The following is a 26,302-nucleotide window of genomic DNA, read 5'->3' as shown; positions in this document are numbered from 1 at the left end:
GCCCCATTAAAAAGCCCCCCCCCCCAGATCCTTCCATTCTTAAAAGCCTACCGGGTGATCTCAAAGGTCGTTTTGGAGTGCACCAGTTCAGACTGAAAGTGAGCTTGGGATGAGGATGATGAATTCATTGTGCCACTTCGGACTATTAAATGGGTGGCGACACAGGCAAATGCGCAAATACACCTTATAGAGGAAGGGAAAGCTGTTACAGCAAAAAATAAGGAAGATTCTCCAAGCACTTTAAATGCGAACGGTTTTTTATCATAGAATAATGGGGTTGGAAGGGGTCTCTGAGGCCATCCAGTCGAACCCCCTGCTCAATGAAGGCAGATGCTTTTGCCAAAAGGCAGCAGAAATCCCCTTTTCCCCGGGCCATTTTCTCTTCTTCTTCTTCTGCATTGATGCTGGACAGCACCTCCCGATCATGGTTTTGCATTTCTGAGAGAGTGATTTTCAGGACTAAAGATCTTTGGACAGATCCCAGGGAATTTAGATGAAGGAATGCAGGGGGACGCCAGGAAGGAACAGGGGGAAATAAAAGCGGATGGATCAATTCATCCTTTTCCCCACCACACTCTTTAAAGCCACCATGATGGGTCCATTCAGAAATCTGAAATGCGCCTTGGAGACTATTAAACAGCCCCGAGTATTTAAAATAAAAAGAACTCTTCCCCTCCTGTCCAACTCTCCAAAACTCTCTGCCTGTGTGTGTGTGTGTGTTTGTGTGTGGTGGGGCAGGCTAAGTTGAATTGTGTTCCTAGAGATGGGATTTTAGCTTTGAGAAGGGTTCCCACAGCTAAATAAAGAAGGAGAACAACCGAAATGGTGAGATGGCTTTACACAGTCAATGCTGTCTAGACTGGAGCAATGCATTTCTATGTGAGCCCACATGCACACTTCTGTTTAAATAAAACACACCCATGCTCCAAAAGGCAGTGTAGAAACCTGGAATGCAAGCATGAAGGATTGAAATGAAGAGCATGGGAACCTTGGATTTTTCCAGTAGCGATGTATGGATGTGAGAGCTGGACCCTAAAGAAGGCTGACCGCCGAATAATTGATGCTTTTGAGCTGTGGTGCTGGAGGAGGATCTTGAGAGTCCCCTGGACTGCAAGGAGAACAAACCTATCAATTCTAAAGGAAATCAACCCTGAGTGCTCACTGGAAGGACAGATCCTGAAGCTGAGGCTCCAGTACTTTGGCCGCCTCATGAGAAGAGAAGACTCCCTGGAAAAGACCCTGATGTTGGGAAAGTGTGAAGGTAAGAGGAGAAGGGGACGACAGAGGACGAGGTGGTTGGACAAAGTCATTGAAGCGACCAACATGAATTTGACCCATCTCTGGGAGGCAGTGGAAGACAAGGAGGGTTTGGTGTGCTCTGGTCCATGGGGGTCACAAAGAGTCGGACACAATTTAAAGATTAAACAACAACAACAGCCTTAGTCCATTTGGGCTTGTATGGCCAGCTCTGACTGGCAGCCACAGCGATCCAGATTTGTCTTGTGCACTAGGAGCTACTTTTGGGGGAGAATACAGAGAGGCAGAATGGTTTCCTATAGGCAAAGGGTTCAGGGAAGTGTGCATTTTATCCCCTTATTTGTTCAGTCTGTACACAGAGCAAAAGGTGGACTAGATCCAAATGAAGCAGAAGGGGAAATGGGTGGAAGAGACATCAATAATTTATGATATGCAGACGATCCCATCTTACTAGCAGAAAGCAGCAAGGACATGAAATGACTTTTAGGGGAAAAGAAAGAAGAAGGTGCCAAAGCAGGACCGCAGTTGGATGTGAAGAAGACGAAAATCATGATTACAGAAGATCCACACAACTTTAACGTTGACCATGAAGAAATTGACCTCTGGAGGTGGTAAATTAGCTCTGGAGGCATTCCAGAGAAAATTGGACCACCCTCTGTCGGATCTGTCTGGATTTGTATTCCTGCCTTGAGCAGGGGGTTGGACTGGATGGCCTTAGGGGACCCTTCCAACTCCATGATTCTAGGATTCTAGAAGAGGCACCTGAAAGCAGGGCATTCTGTGTGGGCCCAGGGAGAATGTTCAACACAGCTCTGTCTTTTTACTTCATTAGAGATTTCTTCTGTAATGTTCTCAGGTTTACAGGAGTTGGGAGAGAAATGATCCCTGGTTTCCTTCCAGCTTTACAATTCTATGATTGTTTGACAAGAGTTTGAGATTCAGCACGACAGAGCCTTGTATGCTGGAGAACAAGCCTCGAGGAAGTCTTGTTAGCGTCGCCCTGCCTGCGAATACAAGACACTCTTATGTACGCTGATTAACAAAAGGTCTGTTGGTACTTGCTTCTTCTGTATTAACAGAAAATAGAAACCTTGTGGATCTCTGGGGGGGGTATTGTTGGGTAAGAACAGATGCCTTGTGAACAGACTAGCTGGTAGGGTTCTGTGTTTGTGAAGCCTGCAAAGTCCCAATCTCTTCTCGTTGTAAGTGAATTTACTCACAAGAGGGACGTGGTGACGCTGCGGGCTAAACCGCAGAAGCCTGTGCTGCAGGGTCAGAAGACCAAGCAGTCGTAAGATCGAATCCACGCGACGGAGTGAGCGCCCGTCGCTTGTCCCAGCTCCCGCCAACCTAGCGGTTCGAAAGCATGCAAATGCAAGTAGATAAATAGGGACCACCTCGGTGGGAAGGTAACAGCGTTCCGTGTCTAAGTTGCACTGGCCATGTGACCACGGAAGATTGTCTTCGGAGAGAGAGAGAGAGAGAGAGATCTTTTGCTCCAGCAAAGTCACACAGTTACCCTTTTGAAAATTCCTCCAAAATTGTAATGTCCAAATAGGTCCTGGCAGTCCTCCTTGGCCTTTTAGTGCAGCATTTTAATACTATTTTAATGCAGCATTTTAATATGCAGTAGTTAAATTGCAGTACTGCAGTCAAGACTCTGCTCACTCACCTGAGTCACTCACCTGTGTCAACACAAGGGGATGATGGTTTCAGTGGCCTTTGAAACTTAGGACTGTTGGCTGGTGGATGGGCGGGCCAGAAAAGAGAGGTGGACGTTTCCTGAAAAATGGAAAGCTTGCCCAGTTTTGTCTTACCAGTGTGAGAAGGTATTTCTGAGGTCATATATTTTGGCAACTCCCCGAGACATCAGAGTTGCTCAGAGTGCTGAACGGGGGGCAGGACAGGGAGATTTTCCAAAGTTACCAGCCCATTAACCTCTTGGAGCTTACCCACCCCATGAAAGTCTAGGTAGTGTTGCTGAGTGGTTTGTGTTAGCCTCTCTGTCCTGGCCATAATCTAGACATGTGCAGAGGTTCCTCTGTGTTCCATCTAGTCATTTAACAGATGAGAAGCGTCTTTGAACCTATAAACTGCTCCCTTGTCGATCAGTGAAGCTCCGTCAAACCAGAGCTAGAGCCTTCTGAAATTCCTACAGTCCTGAGAAGGCTCTAGCTAGCAGTGGCCATGTTGGCTAGGGGATTCTGGAAGTTGTTGTCCAAAACACACACACACACACAAAAACCAAAGGAACACAAATGGATCCAGGGGTCAAATTACATGTTACGGGGAGCCCAGCTTTAGAAGCTGCCATCTGTTGTTGTTCGAGAGATGTGATTCCAACAGGTCTTCAGGTCCGATCCGTCGTGCTTGTAAAGGAAGCCTGCACTCAGCTCCCAATGACCAATCGGAAAGTAAAGCAAGATGATTTGTAGACTTATATGAGGGTTGATGTACAACTCCTGCTGTGACAATCAGGCATTCCCAGCCCTTAAGGAATTCTCTCTTCTAGTAACACACTCACTGCAATGTGTGTTTTGGCCCACAGATCACACACCTGGGAGACCCGCAGCTTCTCATTGCACCCAACGGGCATCTTGAGCTTAAAAAGTTCCTTTCGAAAACTCCCAGAATCTCTTGCTCAGCTTTTCTCAAGCTCTAATTATTAGACAGCTTCATCTCGTTGTGCAAAAATTTTGACCCATTCGTGTTGGTCCTGCTGGGTGGGGGCGATGGGAAATGTAGTCCAAGACAATCTGGAGGTCCGGATGTTTATCATCCCTGCTCTAGTTTATGCAAGGAACTGCACAGCCTCTGCTGGGTGGTTCTCAGTTATGTGCAATGCGCGTAACCTCCTTCCCAGTGACATCCGGCGATGTTAGAACCTGGGAAAGTTATTCTTTTTTTTTGGACAACACCTCCCAGAATCTCCCAGTCAGCGTGGCCATTTGGGAGCCACAGGCCCCAGAAGGAACGGTGCCAAGCTGTGCCTAGTCTGTACACACACGATCTCTTCGTTCCTGATAAAATGGGGTGGGTGTTTCCTTCCGTGGGTGGATGAAGTTTCTGAAAGGCCCCTCCTTAACGACAAGTGAACAGCAACCGTTCAGAGACTTTGCACCCTCAGGTTTTCTCCCCTCGAGGAGTTCTCGTTCACCTTCTGGTCGTCAGCCACACGCCCAGCGCCGAGCCTCACCATGAAGATCGAATTTGCTCCCCGCTCGATCCCTCTGGAGAGACGGCTGCAGACCGCCAGCGTGGTCCAGTGGGTCTTCAGTTTCATGGGCTTAGGTAAAGTGATGATGATGATCTGGCCATTCCTTCCAAGGCACTGAGCATTTATTTTAGGCACTGCCCCACCTCTTCGAAAGGATGGAGAGGAGGAAGGAGTGGGGGAGAGACAAGAAAGCCTTACTTTAAAAGGCTCCCGTGGAAGCCGTTTCGGTACAAATTCCTTACAGTTCTTTACCGCGGCTTATGGGGTGGTACCTTCAAGAAAGCTGGATGGAGAGCTCAGTGGTTTAGGGATGTGGCGGTGGAGCCAGAGGTTGGGAGTTCGATTCCCCCACCCTGCCTCTCCAGAGAAAAGAGCCAGCCTGGGTAGCCTTGGGCCAGCTGCAAAATGGTCCCAGGGCACTTCTAGAAGAAGGGAACGGTGAACTGCTTCTCTGTACCCTCTATCTAGAAAACCCTGAAAGTCAGAAATGGCTTGGTGGATGTGATCAATATTATTAGTACATCTGAAAAAGAATGCTGCAGCGAGCAACCAGATTTCTAATGTTATCTAGCTTAATTTTGAGTACTGTGTAAATCTCACCGATACGCCCATTCGGGTACGCACATGGACATACATCCGGTGCTACTTTTGGCTGGGCCAAGCAAGGGGAGGTGGAGGAAACAGGCGCATCTTGATGTTTCTGTAAGCGTCTCTCCAAATAAGAGCTGCCCTCCTCCTTTTTAAAATAGGTCTTGCAGCTTCAAGGTTCCCTACCTGAAGTTGCTTTATTCTCATTTGCAGATCACACCTTTTGCAACCATTTTATTCCAATTTTTGCTGGCTCTTTCTTGTTTATCCATCCTTCTTCTCATAGGAGATGGAAGGGGGCCTGTTAGGCCACGGAGTGCAACCCCCTGCTCAAAGCAGAAATCCGAATCAAAGGAGATCAGACAGATGAGTGTCTAACTTTTCATTAGTGACTTGTCAGTTCAAACACCTGTTTGCAGTTTCTCCTCTGCACGGAGCACCCTGCCCTTTGGACGCTCACCTTGTACAGGGACCTCTGCTCAGGCACCTCCGTCAGCAGAACAATCCTCTTGTTCTTTGGCCGGCTTCCACTGGCCTTAATCTCTTAATTACTCCATTATTGTCGATTATTTTGAATCTGATCACCTTTCATAGCAATCTACCTGACCCTCAGTGCTGTTAAGGATCAACTGGAGGGCAAGAATGTTCATGTTAACATTCGGGAGCTCACTAGGGTAGCCAAAGAGAAAACAGAACGTCGTTTGGGGGTCTTTCATAGTGAAGTCGAAGAAGGAATGTCTTCTACGGCAAACAGCGTGCTGAAATTCTATCCAACCAACCAAGTGTAGAAAAGGTGTCTCATCTTGAATCTATCCACCCTGGCGCAAGGGTTCTTAGCTTGGGGTCCTCAAGATGTTAGGTTACAATTCTGAGAATCTTCCAGTAGGAGGAGGTGGAGGATGAAGTCCCAAAACATCTGGAGACCACTGTTGTCCTTGAGAACATCTGAGCTGCTGCTGAAATTTCCTCCAACCAAATTTGAGTTCAGTGTCAACCATGACTGGGAAGGTCAGTGACCGCAAGTCTGTCTAAGCATTCCAGCTGGTCAGCCAGATGCTTCTGGAAAGTCATCCAACATCCCATCTTGCTGATCGGTTTCGGTGCAACTCCCATATTCAGGGGATTCTGGACAATGCCTAGGCATCATGGCTAACAGGCAGGAGTAGATGGCACTCCTTCTCGAGGTGCCTCTCCAATTTTCAGAGCAAAGTTGGAAGCGGGCAACGGGATGATCAGGGGAGTGGAGGCCAGACCCATTGAAGAAGGAGTGAAAGAACGGAGCATGTTTAACCTGGAGAAAAGAAGACTCAGGGAGATAGGAGAGCACTCTTCAAATACTTGAATGGCTTTTCTGCAGAGGAAGGGCAGGATCTGTTCTCAGTCCTCCCAGAGTGCAGGACACGCAACTGTGGGCCTCAGGAGGTGGGGTGAGTGCTCCAACGCTGGAGGCCTTCAAGAGAAAACTGGACTGCCCTTTGTCCGATCTGAGTTGGATTCCTGCACTGAGCAGGGGGTTAGACTTGATGGTCTTAAGAGGCCCCTTCCAAGCCCTTTGTTCTAGAATTCTGTGTAAAATGGGGACATACGCTCAATCTGAAAAGAGGTGGAGGTTTATGTGTGCCTATTTTTTAAAAAAATAAAATCTGCCTACGAAGGGTGTAAATGCTTTCTCAAACAGAGTATCAAGACATTGCATAATATTTATTCTCACCTGCTAGGTGGCAAGAGGTTTCCAGCTATTCTCGTCCACATTTTTTTTTTCATTTGGGAGATTTGTTTTTTCCCCAAACTGAAAAATAACTCTTTGTTGTTAAAAAAAAATACTGTACTATTGGCTGCCTTAGTTCACGGACTTCTGAAAATCAGAGAGAGGGGTCAGGTTTTCTGCACCTTTTTAAAAAAAAAATAATCGAGCAATCCTCCTGTATCTTCTGTGCCCATGCGGGCTTTGGGAAAACACCGCATTTTTGCACAGAGGTGTTTGGAACAAAATTGGGTAAATTTCGACTAAATGTTTTTTTTAAGAAATCCATTCCTTGCATCATTCGTAGATGAGGAGATGATTCTCCTGGAGGCTGGCAATTTTGCAACAGGTTGCCTCAGCTTGTCAAGACATCCTTTCTCATCCAGAACAACAGCAACAAAAAATCTCAAGACTATTTCCATCTTTAGCTAATACACACACCTACAGTATACCCAGACATGCAAATTGTGAAATAAGGGCCAGAATCCTATTAGGATAGCACCAGGCACTTGGAAAAGTTGCTTTTCCCCCAACCTCTTTCCTGTACTTGCTTCCACCATTGTAGCTATGTGCCGTCACACGATCTCTAAAATGTTCTGTCTTCAGCTGCCCTGGCCAGCTCTTGCAGACTCAAACCTGAGGCTTCTTTAGGGAGTCAGTCCATTGCACATCGAGTCTTCCTCTTTCCCTGCTGCCTTTCCACTTTTCCCAGCCTGATTGTCTTCTCCAGAGTATCCTGCCTGTTCAGAATGTGCCCAAAGTAGCAAAAGGTTTCCACCTTCTTGCGTCCACAGATAGTTCGGGCTTGGCTTCATCTAAGACCCTCTTCCGGCCGTCCTGGGTATCTGCAAAGCTCTCCTCCAGCACCACCTTTCAAATAAATCACATTTCTGCCTTTGTTGTCTTTCTTAGCTGTCCACCTTTCACACCCGTAAGTACATGAAGCAACCATTCGGTTCCATTAAAGGTCCATCTCTTTTTATATCTGGTCACCCTGAGTGGAAAACCAAGCCTTGCTCTTTCTGCACTCCCACGCCAACTACACCAGAGCACAGAGTGCTGTCCTCCGAAGATGCCGGCCACAGAGACTGGCGAAACGTTAGGAAGAACAAACCCACAACAACCTTGCTCTTTCCTCCATCTCTTCGGGGATCCAGCCAGTCAGCCTTGTTCTGAGAGCACAGTCGCCCCAAGCCGGCCCTTTCGCCCATCAGCAGATGCCACGGGCTCGGTGGCAGCTGCTCCCGCCTGTTGCTAGGGCTGTCGAAGCCCAGGCCTTGGCCACCCAGACAAAGAGAGCCGTCCTGTCCCCCCCCCCCAACAGACAAGCCCTAGACGTCCTGGCAGGCAGCCCCAACCTCAGCATCTGGGCTCAGCCGGCTCTGACGTCAAAAAACCTCTTTGTGGGTCCTCCTTGTGTTCCCGAGCAGCCTGCTCCTGAGAGGGACCGCCGCTTGTGCAAAAAAAGAATGAAAAAAGAACGCTGGACGTGTCTTTTGTTCAAAGAAGAAAGAGCGCTTGTGTGCGGCTGCCCCTCTCTGGAAACCGGCGATGCCGCTGACATGGCTCACACAACCAAACAGAAGGTCCTCTTGAGGGCTGCTGGGGCCACGTGAGATTTTAGATCTCCATGCAAAGTACTGCATGCAAACCTTGCAAAAGGCTAGCATATGATTTGGGTCAGACCTCCAGGGCTGGAAGGAGTGCTCTGTAGCAACATGGAGACACATGGCCTTCTGCCGGCGTATGACTACAAAATCCATGACGCAGTGTGACCTAGAATGGAATGCACTGTGCAAAGAGTACGAAGTCCATGATGCACGGCATCTTTGACCAACATCCGCCTGTTTGGTCTTTGGCATTTTGAGAACCTCAGGCCACACTTTTGGCTGATTCTGCTCGAAGGGTTGAATATTATTATTCCTTACGGTTGCCTAATCATGACGAGAGGCATCAGAGGGCCTGGAGTGAGCACTAATGGATCTTGATTAATCATCAGTCAGCTTGCCTGTCAGCAAGGTCGTGATATCTGCTCAGAAGGTGAACTTTGGGTTCTGGGCAGTCATAAAACGCGAAAACTTTCAGAGGGCTGACTTTTGCCGCTTAACATATCATCTCAGAATGGCTGGCATTTCACACCTAGGGTGACAGGAGAGGGTCCGGGTTTCCTCTGAGGTGATGCAGGAATGGCCACCGTCCCTGCCTGAGGTGCGCCGGCACCACCTCCATCGCAGTGACGCTTCCTACATCAGCAGGGTCCAGCTCCCTGAGCTTAGAGGGCCCAAAGCTAAGAAAAGAGAGGCAGACCATAATAGTCTGAAGAAGGCAGGTCCTTTGGATGTCCCAGAGAGATGGGAAGCAAGAGCTTGCGTGCGGGGGGGGGGAATAGTGGTTGGGAGGGGGCAAATCTGTTTCTGGGTCAGCTGATTCTGGAAATGAGCATGAATAAAATCCAAGCAAATGGACAGAGAGTCTGGGTAAACCCCACCAGCGAAGAAGGTCATGTGGAAAATCAGAGCCAGAGGGAAAGTCTTCCTTTCTTCCTTCATTCCCTCCCTCCCTCCCTCCCTCCCTCCCTCCCTCCTTCCTTCCTTCCTTCCTTCCTTCCTTCCTTCCTTCCTTCCTTCCCTCCCTCCTTCCTCCCTCCCTCCCTCCCTCCCTCCCTCCCTTCCTTGCTGCTATCACACAATTGTTGTTGGTATCCGGTGTGTGTGGTATGATGTGTTCCTGCGATGCTACGATGCATATTGCATGCTGATGCATGTGTCTCCTGTCTTCCTATATTTATCATTCTTTCATTTTGTCCCCTTTCCCTTCAAACTACAAACGTTTCCTTTTCCACAGCCTGCAAGTCACAGGAATCTGCTGATGCCCCAATCATTTTTTTTTTTTTTAAATAGGAACCTATATTGTTTTTGCAGCTCCTGTGACTCCAAGGGCTTGCAACTCAGAATCTGGCAGGCTGCCATCATGAAGATAAACATTCTTCTTGTGGCTAAAATTCACAAAGTCTGGAGGAAGAAAGACATAAAATAAAGGATCCGGTACACCAAGGTACAATAAAACCAGAGTACTAAATTACAGGACCCACAAACACCATCTCCAGGCATATTAACAGATTGCAACATAAATATGTTCAGCTGTCAGCCATGGGCAAAACCTAATTTTTCCAATGAGAGACGATTGTACAATGACATTATTGCTTCCAGAATTGGCTGGAAAGTTACAGTAGGAACCCCTGTATCCATGGGGGGGATCAGTTTCAAGCCCCCCCCCCGATGCTGAAAACCACAGATTAGAGCAAATGCTATTTGAATAGCAAACACTCTACAGAGCATGTACATCAGCAGGGTTTCCAGCCTCTGAGTTTGCAAAACAGTCCCAGACCAGGGAGGGCATAAGCTGTGATAAGGTGTCTGCTTAAAGCAAGGCTAGCTGATTCTTTAGTTCAGCTAGATGCCAAGGATGTGTATGGCAGTGTTTGTGCCATGTTTCCATCGGTATAGTGGAACGAGGGCTCACGGAGTCAAAGTCCTCAGACTTTATGAGTAGCAGGGGCTACGACATCCTTCATTCACCCACCTCTGGATTCACTCTTCCTTTTGGCTCTGGTTGCCATCCTCAAAGTCGCTGGGAGAGACACGGATTTTCCCAGGAATGTAGCATCATTGCAACCGACCCCTGTTATCGTGGCAGAGTTTTGAATTTTGCTTAAAATCCTCCAGCTGCACAGCAGAAGTGCAGAGACTTACAAAGCAGAATTAGCTTCAAGCCTCCCCAGAGTAGATGAACCCTTTTTCATCTCATCCACCATCACCTGCCGTCTCAGTAACTGACTCTGAGACCTTGGTAAGAAAAAGAATAAAAAGGGTTTCATTGACTCACATTTGACCAGATTGAGAAACAGCCTATCATGCAAGCGTTACTGCCCGAGCCACAGGCTTCAACAGACTCACCGCTGACTGCTTCCAGCAGATTGCTGCAGACTACGTTCTCCTTGCTAGCTGCATAAGTGCAAACTGCCAGCAGATTAAAAAGGAAAGGAAAAATATACTTAAGCAGAGAGGCATGGCTCTCCTTGAACTTGGAGGCAGGGAAGGAATACTTGGTTACTGTTGGTTCGATGGACTGTCACTCAGCCCAGAAGGGTCCTTCCCAGCCACATGACAAGAGGCAGCAATCAAGGTTGAAATTACTCCATCAGTTGGCTCATTCATGATTAACACCCACTCACCCACCACAAACGCCATTCCTTAACATTATAAGGAATGGTGGTGGTGGTGGTGGTGGTGGGTGGGTGGGTGTTAATCATGAATGAGCCATTGTTGTTCTGTGCCATCCACTCAGAACTGCCTTATCACAACCCTCATGGGGCTTTCAAAGGAATTGAGATGTTTAAGCTGTGGCTTTACCTGTTCTACACTGCCAGTGAGAGATTTCACAGCAAAGTGGGACTTTGAACCCAAGTCTTCTGAGTCCTGATCTATCACTTTATCCACTGCACCATACTGGGTTGCTTAAATTAACAATTGGGAGCCACTAACAATTTACTTTCTTGGGCTCCATGATCACTGCAGATGGTGACAGCAGCCATGAAATTAAAAGACGCTTGCTTCTTGGGAGGAAAGCAATGACAAACCTAGACAGCATCTTAAAAAGCAGAGACCTCACCTTGCCAACAACGGTACGCATAGTCAAAGCTATGGTTTTTCCAGTAGCGATGCATGGAAGTGAGAGCTGGACCATAAAGAAGGCTGACCGCCAAAGAATTGATGCTTTTGAATTGTGGTGCTGGAGGAGACTCTTGAGAGTCCCCTGGACTGTAAGGAGAACAAACCTATTCGTTCTGAAGGAAATCAACTCTGAGTGTTCACTGGAAGGACAGATCCTGAAGCGGAGGCTCCAAGACTTTGGCCATCTGATGAGAAGAGAAGACTCCCTGGAAAAGACCCTGATGTTGGGAAAGTGTGAGGGCAAGAGGAGAAGGGGACGACCGAGGATGAGATGGGTGGACAGTGTCATCGAAGTGACCAACACAAATTTGACCAAACTCTGGGAGGCAATGGAAGACAGGAGGGCCTGGTGTGCTCTGGTCCATAGAGTCCTGAAGAGTCGGACATGACTTAACGACTAAACAACAACAAACCATACAAACAACCTGCCTCTCGTTTCTTGATACGTACTACTTGAGCTAGTAGACAAGGGCAACACCGATTGTTCCCATAACTGCGTAGTGGGACACAACTGGGATGGTTTGGTCCTACCATGGGTCCTGTGCTCTGCCTATCATGGGTTCCAGCGCCACCGTTTTGCTTACCGCCTGCCCTGCCCTGCGGCCAATGTCCACCCACACAGGTAAGCCCCTGCAGAGAGAGACCTTCGAGGGCCTGCTCTCTCCTGACCGGCTGTGTCTCTTTTCACAGGGCTCTGCTGCATCGCCGTCTTCGTTGGCCTCCTCTTCACCCGCTTCTGGATCCTTAGCGTGCTGTACAGTGCGTGGTGGGTCTACGACTGGGACACACCGAACAAAGGTGGCCGGAAAATCAAGTGGATCCGGAATAGTGTTATCTGGAGATACATGAGGGACTACTTCCCCGTCACGGTGAGTGCAGACATTGGGTTGGCAGGTTTAACCTCCCTTGTAGCTAGCTCATTGGTTTTTTCTCTCTGTCAATCTCACAAGAGAGTGTTTTATGCGAAACAAGGGACTACTTGGTGGGGTTTTTTAAAGGTTGCATTCGAGTTATGGCGATCCTAGTAGCATTTCTGAGATGCATGAGATATTTTAGTAGGACCCCCTTATATTTTAAGGACTGCACCTAAGGCAACAACCTCCTTAATGGCAGTCCTCATAATAATGCACAGGGATGGGGAAGATGATTAAGATGGTACAGTTATCACATCGTTAGAACATGAGCTCCCTTAAGAGGTAAAAGACTGTCTGCTGACTTTTAACGCCAGGCTCCAGAGGGACAAATTGGCCATTTTTGGACTTTGGAGGGCTGCGAACCTGTGCTATGCAAACTTGTCCCCTAATTTTTCTTAGAAAATTGGGGGGGGGGTAGCTAAAAAGGAGGTTTTTATATTCTCTTGTGGCCAATTTTTTTTATACAACAGAGGGGCAGAAGGAGTGCTAGGGGGTCCTTAAAACATGGCAAAAATGCCCTCCGTGTTCCTTGAAATGGCACAAAGGGACTTCTGAGCCATTTTTAATACCAGAATTAATCTATCATTTGGGGATCTGTCAATGAGCAGGCCACGTACCTCTAACATGAGTAAGTTATGCTCTCTATGATTTTTGCCTATTAGGTTGTGTTTGTTTCCTAATTGGCCTTCAGCGTGTCTGATTTCTCGGGTTCATAGGGTTGAAGGATTCACATTAATTGAAGGGGAAAATGTTATAAAGCAAGGAATATGCATTTCCTTTTAAGCTCTGAATTTATTCTAAGTTCAGACAAAACAGGGAGCCTTGATAGGGTGGTGGATAATGTCAACATTCCCCTTTAATTAAAATGTCCTAGCACTAATCAGAAAGATGAGGGATGTGCATTTTGCATTTTTTCCTGGACTACAAAGCCCATAATTCTCCTTTCAGGAAGTCTCATTGGCCCAGCCAGACTTTACAGACACTTACATTGTGCTCACCTGGAGAAGTGAGGCACCTGGATAGGCCTAACTTCCTGTTTGAAAAGGAAGCTTCCCAGCAACCATAGGGGCAGCTTCCTCTTCAAACAGGATGTTAGGCCTTTCCAAGGCAGGAAGCCTGCCGATTAGCCCTTCTTTCTAGGTGAGCACAATTCAGGTGTCTGTAAGGCCTGGATGCTGCCGGTAGAAATCCCTGAAGGGAGAGAATGATGGGATCTGTAGTTCAAAAACCCAAAAAACGCACATCCCTAAAATGGATTCTGCAAATCACTCTACATAATTTGCACTTTTGGAGCATTTAGTTTTTCTGGAGTCAGACATGGATTAAAACTCCCAGAATCCCTTAGCCATTGTGATCAGCAGCCATGGTGACCAGGGGATTCTGGGACATGTAGTCCAAAAAGAGTAAACTTTTTTTTTTCATTTCTACTTCTCGAACCTCTGGATCTGTAGCTTTCTAGAGGCTGCGACGGTTCCTTCTCTCACACCGGGCTAGAAAAGAAGCCGCATTAGCGAAGTGGGATTTCCCGGAAAATAACTGTTTCTCAAGTTCCAAGTATTTGTTTAAAATATTTTTAAACTCGTACTTTCTCCTTAAAAGGGCACAAAGGGTGCTTACAGGGTGCTAATAGCTAGAAACAGTAAGTAGAAAAATTATGAAAAAGAGAATTAAAACTACATCCTTCTTGACTAAAGGAGGAAGCAGGACAAAATGGGGGCCATCCTTGAACACCCAGAAGTGTAGCTGGCGGCTTAAGGATTCCTTTCTTGGACCCCAGGAGTTTAAATCTCCTGCTGTGTTGTGTTTAACCAGAAGATGGCACCGTTCAACTGTCCATACTTTTCCATCTGGAAAGTCATTGGCATTTTCAGCTTCAGGAGGAGGTCTACTTAGTGGGACTTTCCTAAGAAAGTTGGAGCAAGCAAGCTTCGGAGATGCATGCAGTGAAACAAGGCAGCGCGCACTGTCATGCGCCAGACAGAAGCCGCGTCGGAAAACCGCTCGCCAACTCAAGTGTGGTTTTCAGGGCTTGAATACAGAATAATAACCTAAGAACTTCAGAGTTCTGGATGGGACCCTATGGATCTTCGAGGCTGGCCCCAGTCAAGGAGGGAGAGGGAGGGATTCAAACTCCCAATTTCTGGCTGATTCAAACAAACCCGCACACCTTTATTAAAACCTCTGCATCTCCCCACCTTGTCATTTGTTGGGTCACTCTGATTCTTTAGAAAATGCTTCTTTCTGAGCCCCTTTGCATAAATGTGACTCTCTGTCTTGCATTCTAGTTGCTTGAATGGAAGAAAACTTCCTTTTTTTTTTTAAATTCCTGCAGAAAATCTGCCAGGTACCTTCAGCTGAGTGAACATCAAAGGTGAACGGGGGTGTAGTTGTTGTTTTGATCAATATAAGCTCTGTGCAAAGCAGGGATACAGAATATGGCTTATTTATGTATCTAAAATATTTTCCAAGACCCCTAATTGGAAGAGGACCCAAGGTAGCTTACATAATTGAAAGATCATATTGAAAGCTGAAAACAATGAGTACACGAGGGTAGTTTGCATCATTAAAAGACAATGTTTAAAGTTAAGAACAATGAGTATATACAAAAGAGGCAGCTTACACCATGAAAGGACAAATATTAAAGCTAAAACAAAAAGTATGTAAATGCTGACAAGGATACCATGATGGGAGATGGTAAATACAAGGGGTACTAAAGATCCAGTCAGAACGGTAATGCCTAACATTTTAAAGTCACTCATGTAGCCAGTCACTCATGCAGGCAGTCACTGGGAGAAAGCTTGCCCGAAGAGAAAGGTCTTTGGCTGCTTGCAGAAGGAGAGCCAAGATAGGTCCAGGCTGGCCTCTAGTGGGAGGGAGTTCCACAGTCTAAAGGAGGAGCCACAGAGAAGGCCCTCTCCTGTGTCCCCACCAAATGCACCTGTGAAGGGGATGGGACTGAGAGAAAGGCCTCTCCTGATGCTCTTAACACCTGAGCAGGCTCATCAAGGGAGATATACTGTCTTTGAGATAGCTTAGAGCCAAGCAATCTCTTCTGCGTTGGGGTTTTTCACACAAGGGCCGAATGGCTATCTGTAGGGGCTGCTGTGGGTGAGTTTTTCGGCACTGCAATGAGGCTCAGCTAGATGACCCTTGAGGGATCCCGTCCAGCTCTATAATTCCATGATTCTAATTTCATACCTCTGTGCATGGTTGTCCTATGTTCTGTATCTCCTCAGAATGAAGCATCTGGGACAGTGAGGGGCAGAGGCTAGGCATAGCTCAATGAAATTAGAGTAGATGGAGATTCACAGAACCATAGAATCCTAGAATAATGGGGCTGGAAGGGGTCTCTAAGGCCATTGAGTCCAACCTCCAGCTCAAGGCAGGAATCCACATCAAAAAACAGATTTGGTAGAGGGTTGTCCAACTATCTCTTGAAGGCCCCCAGCGTTGACGCGCTCATCGCCTCCCGAGGTCATGGTTTCCATTGTCAGGCTGTTCGAACAGTTAGGAAGTTTTCCCTGATATTCAGCTTAAATCTGGCTTCTTGTAGCCGAAGCCCATAATTATTTTGTGTCCTTACTTGGTTCATCTTCACATAGCACATGAGCATCGTGAATATTTTTTCCCCTCAACAGAAGTGCCAGGTGAAAGGGAGAGTGGCTTTTTGGGGAACGTGATCTGAGAGAAAATGTCCACCTCCTTCTGAGTGGTTTTTACTCCCGTTCCTAAAAGGTGCAACCGTGGGCAATGCAGTAAGTGTTACCTTGCTGTAAAAAGTGCTTGCCTTAGATGGAGTGTGTGTATCTTTGTGATCAATCGCCCTTTCTTGTGGTGCCTGCTGGGTATATTTAGCATCAGAAGGTCATGGGTTCCAATCCCCCGCACAGCTAGGGATGTGGAACCTGTAAAATCACTCCTTAAATATCTCACTCACCTTGAGAGCCCTATTAGGGTCACTATAAATTAGTTGACTCTCCCAAAAACTGCACCAGAGCACAGACAGAGTTCCTACTCCTGTCCTCTGAAGATGCCGGCCACAGAGACTGGCAAAACGTTAGGAAGAAAAAATTATTTATTTATTTATTTATTTGATTTTTACCCCGCCCCTCTAGACCATGTCTACTCGGGGCGGCTTACAAAATAAAACAAAACAGTATAAAAATATATAAAATCATAAAAATTACAACTACAGTTTCAATTTAAAACAATTAATTTAAAGAGAGGATTACCAAGATGGAATAGCAAAGAAAAAGAGAAAGAGAAAGACTTAATTGACTGGAGGGAAGGCCTGCTTGAATAACCAAGTTTTTAACTGGCTTTTAAAAACACCCAGTGAGGGTGCCAGCCGAATTTCTGTTGGAAGGGCGTTCCACAGCCGAGGAGCCACCGCCGAGAAGGCCCGGTTTCTTGTTTTTTCTTTCCGGGCCTCTCTCGGCGTCAGACCCCTCAGCCGCCCCTGCTGGCTATGTCGGGTGATTCGGGTAGATCTGGGTGGGAGAAGACGGTCTGCCAAATATTGAGGTCCCAAACCGTTTAGGGCTTTATAAGTGATCATTAGCACTTTGAAGTCAACGCGGAAACGGATGGGCAACCAGTGCAAAGCAGCCAGGGTGGGGGAGATATGCTGGTGTTTTCTCACCCCACTAAGGAGCCTGGCTGCTGCATTCTGGACCATCTGAAGTTTCCGCGTCAGCCTCAAAGGCAGCCCCACGTAGAGTGCATTACAATGGTCTAATCTCGAGATTACGAGCGCATGGACTAGAGTAGTGAGGGCCCCCCGATGAAGATATAGTCGCAGCTGGGCAATCCGCCATAGATGAAAATAGGCGGAGCGGACCACGGACGCCACCTGGGTTTCCATGGTAAGCGCCGGGTCCAGATGTATTCCCAAGCTGCGGACCTCACTCTTTGCGGCAAGGGTCGTCCCTCCAAAGGAGAGGGAGTCACCTATGCCGCTGACGGGAGGGCCGCCCACCCTCAAGACCTCCGTCTTGTCCGGGTTCAGCCTCAGTCCATTTGACTGCATCCATTCCAGTACGGTGTCCAGGCAGCGCTGCAGGGACCGGACGGCATCCACTGAAGTTGGTGTAAAGGAGATGTAGAGCTGTGTGTCATCAGCGTACTGATGACACGATGCCCCACAAACCTTCAGAACATGGCCAGAGAGCCCGAAAAACCTACAACAACCATCAGATCCCGGCTGCGAAAGCCTTCGAGAATACAATAAATAAAAGCTTTGCTGAAGGCAAGATATATTATGTCTACAGCATTGCCACCGTCTATCAGAGAGGTTCCCCGATCAAACAATGAGACAAGATTAGTCTGGCAAATCCATGTTGGCTTCTAGTTATTACTGCCTTGTTTTTTAGGCGATTGCAGGGTGACTGTTTTAAAAACCGCTCCAGAATGTTCCCTTGGACTGATGTCGGGCTGGCCAGTCTGTAGCTCCCAGCTTCCTCCTTTTGGCCCTTTTTGAACGCAGGGATATTCTCCTGCCATCATCCAGCACTTCATGCATTATCCATGATTTCAAGAAAATAAGAGACAATGGGTTCTGTGATCTCTTGTGCCAGTTTCTTCAATACTCTTGGATGCAGTTCATCCGACCCTGGAGATTTGAACTCGTTCCAGGTAACAAGGTATTCCTTGACTATTTGCTCATCCGTCTCCAGCTCATCGGTGTCCACTCTGTTTGCTCTTCACCTTCACCAGGAGGATTATAGATCCTCTTTTGGGAGAAAACCAAGCTAAATTAGGAATTGAGGAAGTCAGCTTTTTCTTTATCGCATGATAGGATATTTGTCAAAACATTTTCGAAATACTAAATCTATTGAATCAAGAGATTATCATATGCCAACAAAACAATGCAGGGCTATTTGGTAACTGGAACAATTGACACAGCTGACATGAATGAGATCATGGATGGTCCATGTTCTTGCAGCTTTGGTCCAAATGAAGTGGAACAGAACAGAGGAGGGGAATCTATTTCTTGGAAAGCTCAACAGTACAAAGGCATCTTTCTGTGGACATTTGGGTCACAAGATCAGGTCCTCACAACTCTGGCTTGTCATCCATGTTAAAGCCTTCTTATGATGTTGGTCACAGTTCCATGTTGCTTTGGACCACGTCTGGAATGACTACATCAAACCTTCTTCCGTTGGGTGGCGAAGACAGAGAAATCACTTTGCAACACAAATCAAGGAATAAGACCGCAAAGGAAGCGCCTGTGAAGGAAGTAGAAGAAGGGTCCCAATGATGGACCCAACAACCAACGTCGTCTGATTGACTGGGGCAAGATCTTCCTGCTATTGCTGTCCCCGATCCTTATTCCACATAACTGGAACAAATCGCAAAGCGGTCGTTGTGCAAGCACCTAGAAAACAAGGCAGTAATAACTAGAAGCCAACACGGACTTGCTAAGAACAAATCCTGCCAAACTAGTTTGATCTTGTTTTTTGATCAGGTCATCTCTGTGACAGAAAGAGGGAATTCTGTAGATGTAGTATATCTTACTTCAGCAAAGCTTTTCACAAAGTGCCCCATGATCTCCTGATCAGCAAGCTAACTAGATGTGGGCTGGGTAGATCAAGGGTCAGGTGGATACACAATTGGCTAAAGAATCATACTCAGAGGGTGATGATTAATGGGTCCTTCTCTACCTGGAAGGAGGTAACAAGTGGGGTACCCCCAAGGCTTAGTCCTGGGCCCTGTGCTCTTCCATATTTTTATTAATGACTTAGATGAGGGACTGCAGGGAATGCTTATTAGATTTGCAGATGATACCAAATTGGACGGAATAGCCATGCAATACCCTAGAAGACAGAAACAAAATTCGAAATGACCTTGATAGAATGGAACACTGGGCCAAAGTTCCCAACTTTGGGTCCCCAGATGTTCTTTGACTACAACTCCCTGATGCCATCATCACTAGCTGTGCTGGCCAGGATTTCTGGGAGTTGTAGTCCAAGAACATCTGAGGATCCAATGTTGGGAAGCACTGCTCATGGGCATAACATTCCTTGTCTTCCAGCCAAAAAAGTAACCCTAGCACATATGTAAATACTGTATCTTGCTTCTATGTTTGTTTACCTCTTCTGTTCTTCAAGAAGAAAGAGGAAGGAAGTTAAAAGTGGTTATCGTTTTACATGATTTCTTTAGCTAAATGAATTTTTTTTCCATTCTTCCCATTGATTCCAGGCACTAAAATCCACCTGGCACTGCATTATTGCCACCCAATGGGGCATTTTAACCTCCTGGTTCTGCGACAGTGCTTTAAAAAGTATGGCATTTATTGGAGTGTGCATTCAAACTCTTGTCTACCAGATAGGAGGTAGTATAGCTCTTTACATTGACCAGGGGGTTGGACCTGGTTGTCTTAGGGGCCCCCTTTCCAATTCCATGATTCTAGGATTCTATACATGCTCAGGGGTGCTCTAATTGAAGCAAGAAGATGGCCTTTTTTCCCCTTTTGCAGCTGGGTTTCACTAACATCACAAAAACATCTAGTGCAAGCATCAAACAAACATGTTTCCATTAGAGGTGTATCTGCACATTGCAAATCCACCTGGTTGGTTGGTTGGTTGGTTGGTTGGTTGGTTGGTTGGTTGGTTGGTTGGTTGGTTGGTTGGTTGGTTGGTTGGCTGGCTGGCTGGCTGGCTGGCTGGCTGGCTGGCTGGCTGGCTGGCTGGCTGGCTGGCTGGCTGGCTGGCTGGCTGGCTGGCTGGCTGGCTGGTTGGTTGGTTGGTTGGTTGTTTGGTTGGTTGGTTGGTGCTGTTGCTTGGGAGATAAGCCCAACCCTCATTTGCAGGTATTATTTGTGAGTCACGTGAGCTGGCTGTCGTCCTGTCTTTGGATCTTGGTGTCTAGCAATGCACTGCATGCTAATCTCCCCCCACAAGCCTGCCCAATGGTATTTTGATGGGTATTTTGGCAAGCAACCGTGGGAGTCCAATCCAAAACAGTAATGTTTCTCAAATCTGGTATGGAAATGGGCCAGGCAGGGACAATTGTCAAGCATTTGCACAATTTCCTTGGACAAAGCGAAGGGAAGAGACACCTGGCATGTGGGAAAAAAGTACACACTTCCCTACGCAAACTTGCTAACCAATGTTCTGGTTAATTCTGTGTTCACGCCTCTAACCTCTTCTGCCCTCTCTCCTTGAGCAAATGAACACTGAAGAGGTCCAAAACGGGATTGCCTTGTTACGTAAGGTACCTGCACTTTTCTGAGGAGGAGAATGGGGGTTACCATGGCAATCAGGAGTTGAGTGAAGGATGGGACATCGTGAGCAGAGAAGGGTAAACATGAGCCACTAATTATTAAAAGGAAATGTACTGATGGTTGATGCCCACACCACTGTTTGCATAATCATTGCCTCCAGGGAAATGCTCATGTATCCCCATCAGAAATTAGAAAAGGTATATTTTTCGACGGCCACCCTCATAATCCCCCAGTGAGCATGATCGGTGGCCACGCTGGCTGATATATTTTGGAACCTGAGGTCCAGAATAGTTCATTTCCCCACATACACCATTGTTGTGTACTCCACAAGGCTGGCCCTACCAGGAGGCTGGGTGAGAAGAGGCAGATGATGGTAGGAGAAGTGAGGACAACCTCCCTAATGTTCTTCCAGAAATTGAAATAAAATAGATTTTTTTAAAATTCTGGGTTTTATCTAGATACTCATGCATAGACTGACATGGCTCCTTCTTTGAAAGCTACAGCAAAATTGTCTTGAAGCATAACTAACATCCCTCTTTCCTACTATCCTGAATGGAGTAACTTTTTGAAATACAACTTTAAGAACCCTCCAAGAGAGTGGACCCAGGAGGTTCAAAAAGACACTCCTTTGAGGTCTATCACTGAGCAAACCACACAAATAAGACCCACACAAATAGTTATGAAAGCTAGAGGAACTCCACCTGGTTTTCTGTGCGGCTGCTCAAGAGCATGGCTACGTTGGCTGGGGATTCTGGGATTTGTGATCCAGAAAGTAACCTCTCTCGACTCTGGGTGACCCTAATTTGGAGGCAACACTTTAGAACACAGGAGGCTGATGGGCAAGCCTTTGGACTATAAGTCCCATCTGTTTCAGCCAAGGGAGAGGAATGCTAGGATTTGTAGTACCACAACATCAGGTCAGCCTCACCGTGCCCATCCCTGCGTTTAGGCTTCTGATTCAGCACTTTAAACAGGGCAAGCAAAATGGCCCAAGGGGACCAGTGAGAAATGGAGAGATCACAACCCCCTCGGATGCACAGATGGTCAGCCAATGCGGCCTCCCTTTGGAGGCTCTGCCTGTCCCCATGCAACGAGGCAGCGGGAAGGGACATTCTGTTCCCGGCGACACCTCATTAGGCGAGGCTGCTTGAATGGGCAGCTGGGAACAGTCAACAGTGCTCCAGAACAGATGGGACACCCAAGGTGACAAGAGGAGTAGCCTTATAGGAATCATAAGGGCGATACGTGCATTTGCCCGGGGGGGAGCGCATTTCAGTGGGGACCCTGGTAGAGAAGAAATGGGAGAGAAAAGGGAAAGAATTTAAGGTTCTGAAGCACATTCCGTAGAAAATACGACAAAAGTCTCTCCTTTCTTATGGGAGTGCCCTTATGCCCATCGGGTTGCGCCTGGAGACTGGGAACTTGCATTTCCATTCGAGCCCAGAATGTTGCACTCCGGAAGTAGCTTCTAAGGTTCAAAAGCTCGCCCTGAAAGAAGTCTGTTAATCTCGAAGGCACCACAATAGTTGGGTTGTTGTTTGTGCTTCTTAGAGTAGCTTTCTGTTGTCGTCGTCGTTCTGTGCTGCCCGGTCGCCTCGGACTTATGGTGGCCCTTGGGAGGGAGCGATGGCCAAAAGGTCCGGTCCTCAGCTGCCCTGCTCAGCTCTTGCAATCTCAAGTGTGGTTCCTTAAGGGGGTCCGGCCATCTTGTATCGGGTCGTCCTCTTTCCCTGCCGCCTTCCACCTTTCCCAGCATGATGGTCTTTCCCAGAGAATTCTGAGAGATAAATAAATTAAATAAAGTAGATCAGTGGGAAAGATGCACAAGTAAAAGCCTTTAGAATAGGACAGCGCGAGGGTTTACCAAACCATTACACACACAGAGAGAAACATTCATTCATTTACTAACTTATTTGCTGTATCTAATACATTGCGAAGGATTTCTACTCCTGTATTTTCTAATAAAACTGGCTGTACTGACTGTACTAGTAAGTACTAATTGTAAAGCACATTGTAAACTGCCCAAAGGGACGTGGTGGCGCTGTGGGCTAAACCGCAGAAGCCTGTGCTGCAGGGTCAGAAGACCAAGCAGTCGTAAGATCGAATCCACGCAACGGAGTGAGCGCCCGTCGCTTGTCCCAGCTCCCGCCAACCTAGCGGTTCGAAAGCATGCAAATGCAAGTAGATAAACAGGGACCACCTCGGTGGGAAGGTAACAGCGTTCTGTGTCTAAGTCGCACTGGCCATGTGACCACGGAAGATTGTCTTCGGACAAAAACGTTGGCTCTATGGCTTGGGAACGGGGATGAGCACCGCCCCCTAGAGCCGAACACGACTAGACAAAAATTGTCAAGGGGAACCTTTACCTTTACCTAAACTGCCCAGAGTGGCCCTCAGCCATATACGCAGTATAAAAATTAAAGGAAGGAAGGAAGGAAGAAAAAAAGGAAGGAAGAAAGAGGAAGGAAGGAGCTAATGAGGAAGGAAGGAAGGAAGGAAGGAGAGAGAGAGAGAGAGAGAGAGAAAGAAAGAAAAGAGAAGGGAGGGAGGGAGGGAGGAACTGATGATTGAAGGAAGGAAGGAAGGAAGGAAGGAAGGAAGGAAGGAAGGAAGGAAGGAAGGAAGGAGGGAAGGAGGGAGGGAGGGAGCTAACTTACTAACTTACTTTAACTAGAGATAGAAAGTGGTGAATCAAAGTAACACTATTATTTCAAATTACTTACTCTTTTTTTGTAATGAAGCTCTAACAGGATGGCAGTTCAAAAGTAATGATCTCTTGACAGAATGAGTTATGTTCTCTAATTCAAATTCCAAGGTTTCAAAGAAAGCATTTAGATATTTTTCGAGGCATTTAAATAGGAATGTTATGCCTTTCTCCTTTATGCAATCTGTGGTGTATGAAGGGTGAATGAACACCATAGCGTGTTGCTTGCAGTAGATGTGTCCGGAAGAGGGCTAAGAGGTATGGTTAAACACACAGGTGGTTAGAGGCCATGCCTTAAGGACAGCTTTATCTCTACTAGCGTTCTGATCTCTGGGTTTAATGATGGAATAAAATTAAAAGCTGTTTCAGGGTTTTAATTCCAGGATAGGCATTTATTTATTTATTTATCTATCTATCTATCTATCTATCTATCTATCTATCTATCTATCTATCTATCTATCTATCTATCTATCTATCTATCTATCTATCTATCTATCTATCTATCTATCTATCTATCTATCTATCTATCTATCTATCTATCTATCTATCTATCTATCTATTTATTTAATTTATACCCCGCCTATCTGTGGCAGTCATTGCACTTGTATAAAAAAACCTGGGAAATAATTGTTTTAAGTTCTCAACCTTGGGCCTCCAGATGTTCTTGGACTACAGCTCCCAGAAGCCTTCACCACTAACTGTGCAAACCAGGATTTATGGGAGTTGTAGTCCAAGAACATCTGGGGACCCAAGGCTGGGAGACACTGTTCTAAGATCTTCCAAGTGTGCAGACAGACAGATTGTTCCAAGGACCCCCTTTTTTTTCCTAATTTGCTTGGGTTAAAAAAAGCAATAAAATATATATTTTAAAAAACAGCTATTGCATGAATGCCATGATTTCCCCATCATTCCTCACAAAAGAGGCAGGTTAAGAGGTTTTATTTCCCTGCCCGGGGATGTGAATTTTAAGGACACTCAATGACTTTGGTCTTTACAGCTAGTGAAGACGGCGGATTTGGATCCTACCCAGAACTACCTCTTTGGCTTTCATCCCCACGGGGTCCTGGTGGCCGGGGCCTTCATCAATTTCTGCACTGAAGCCACAGAGTTCTCCAAGATTTTCCCTGGGCTCAGCCCTCATCTGATGATGCTGGGTCTCTTTTTCAGAGCCCCGTTCTTCCGCGACTACATCATGAGTGGAGGTAAGCAGATCTAGAAGGACCGGGAAGGTTTCATAGAACAAGGGCTGTCTGGAGGGGCAGGAAGAAGAGGATGATGATGGGGAGGAGGAGACATCATTTAAAGTCCCACATGATAAAAAGAACTTGGAAGTGAGAGATACCAGCAAGATCCCAACAAGACTGAGGTCCCATCAACCATGGCATTTATATGGTATATGGAACCTTGATGGCATAATTTGAATTGGAAAAGAGGTGGGGCAGGATCTATTCATGATCCTTCCAGAGCGCAGAACACGTCATCTTGGGCTCAGGCTACAGGAAGCCACCTCTTCTCATCCAAAATTATAACATAAAATATATAAAAGCCGGACATTTTAAAGGTTTTTATCTTTGCCAGCTGGACGGAGGACATTAGGCTAAAAAAGAGGACATGTCCTCCTTTTGCTGGACGTCTGGCAACGCTACTCGTTGTAATGCCTATTTAGCTGGGACATAGCAGCTTCCAGGAATCTCGGCTTTCAACTGCCACCATGAAAGAGAACGTGGGGGGAGAAGGAGGGAAAGGAAGCAGCAAGTGGGGAAGGAAGAAAACAGAATAGCACTAACAGGGGGAGAAAGGAGCAATGTAAAGAAAATAATAATTTCACTTCCTCTGACCCTCCGCAGATGATCAGGGGAAGTGATTAACTGACAAGAGGCTGTTTGCGGTTTGGATCGGAAGAGTGGGCTAAATGAAACATCACTCCTCACCCCCCCTCCCCACTGACCTCAACAGACCTTTGTAGTCCAATGCACCCCTCACCCAAAACAGCCGGTCCGAACAGGGTCTCGGGCTGTGCAATTATCACATCAGATGGAGCACAAATTGCTCAAGGCTTGTTTGTTTTCGAAAGCAAACTTCAACTGTGCTTGGTATGAAAATCTTTGAAGCTAGCTGGTGAAAATTTGGCAGCTTTATTCCGGTTTAGGGCTTCCTATATGTCTGTGATTCACAGACGTCAGTGCAAAAACAAAACAAGTTACAGCTCTTTTGATTTTCCAGTATTAGAGTGTGGCTCCATGGTCAAATACCACAAGAACTGTTCCACTTGTAAAGTGGACGAATTCAAATAATTTTTTTCTCGGCCCGATGACACAAAACCTGAATTGAATCGCTCCTGCCCTTTTAGCTTTCAAATTAGTTTTTTTTTTTAAATAAGGGATGTGGTGGTGCTGTGGGTTAAACCGCAGAAGCCTCTATGGTGCAAGGTCGGAAGACCAGTTGTCGTAAGAGCACAGAACAGCTGTTCGGCCGCTAAACGAACCAGCACGAACTTCTGAGCCAGAAGTTCGTACAGACCTCTACTCTTAGATCAAGGCGTCTGTGCTCATGTTTCCTACATTTCTTACCCAGGGTTGGTTACCTCCGACAAGGAATCTGCTTACTACATTCTGAGGAAGCCAGGAGGTGGGAATATCCTCACCATCGCAGTAGGAGGAGCGCAGGAAGCTTTGGACGCCCGGCCGGGAGCGTATAAGCTGCTGCTGGCAAACCGGAAAGGGTTTGTCCGGCTGGCCCTGCAGCATGGGTGAGTCGTAGGGAAGGCAGCCAGTTCCCCCCTCTCCCCAAAAAGGATGACAGGACTTTCTATTGATTTGAGTAGGCTTGTGTAGCCTAGTTTTATAGGGACAGAAGCAAAATCAAGAGACGATTTTAAGGATCTAAATGGGATTGCTGTGCATCTTAATTGAATCGGGAAG

At 46.7% G+C, this 26,302-nt stretch overlaps 1 protein-coding gene across 1 annotated transcript in view; it reads left to right on the top strand.

Annotated features, from left to right (window-relative positions):
* Positions 1-4,133: 4,133 nt before the first annotated feature.
* The window catches only part of MOGAT2 (monoacylglycerol O-acyltransferase 2), a 32,208-nt gene continuing 10,039 nt past the window's right edge, over positions 4,134-26,302 (top strand). Inside the window, exons 1-4 of the mRNA XM_020809689.3 lie at positions 4,134-4,548; positions 12,230-12,408; positions 24,379-24,583; positions 25,956-26,130. Of these exons, the coding sequence (XP_020665348.3) occupies positions 4,455-4,548; positions 12,230-12,408; positions 24,379-24,583; positions 25,956-26,130 (653 nt within the window). The 5' untranslated portion in view covers positions 4,134-4,454. The remainder of the gene's footprint in view (positions 4,549-12,229; positions 12,409-24,378; positions 24,584-25,955; positions 26,131-26,302) is intronic.

The sequence above is a fragment of the Pogona vitticeps genome, chromosome 3 (assembly GCF_051106095.1).
Source record: "Pogona vitticeps strain Pit_001003342236 chromosome 3, PviZW2.1, whole genome shotgun sequence".
Taxonomy (NCBI): domain Eukaryota; kingdom Metazoa; phylum Chordata; class Lepidosauria; order Squamata; family Agamidae; genus Pogona; species Pogona vitticeps.
Note: the sequence above shows the minus strand (reverse complement) of the source record. Positions and strands in the feature narration are given on the sequence as shown.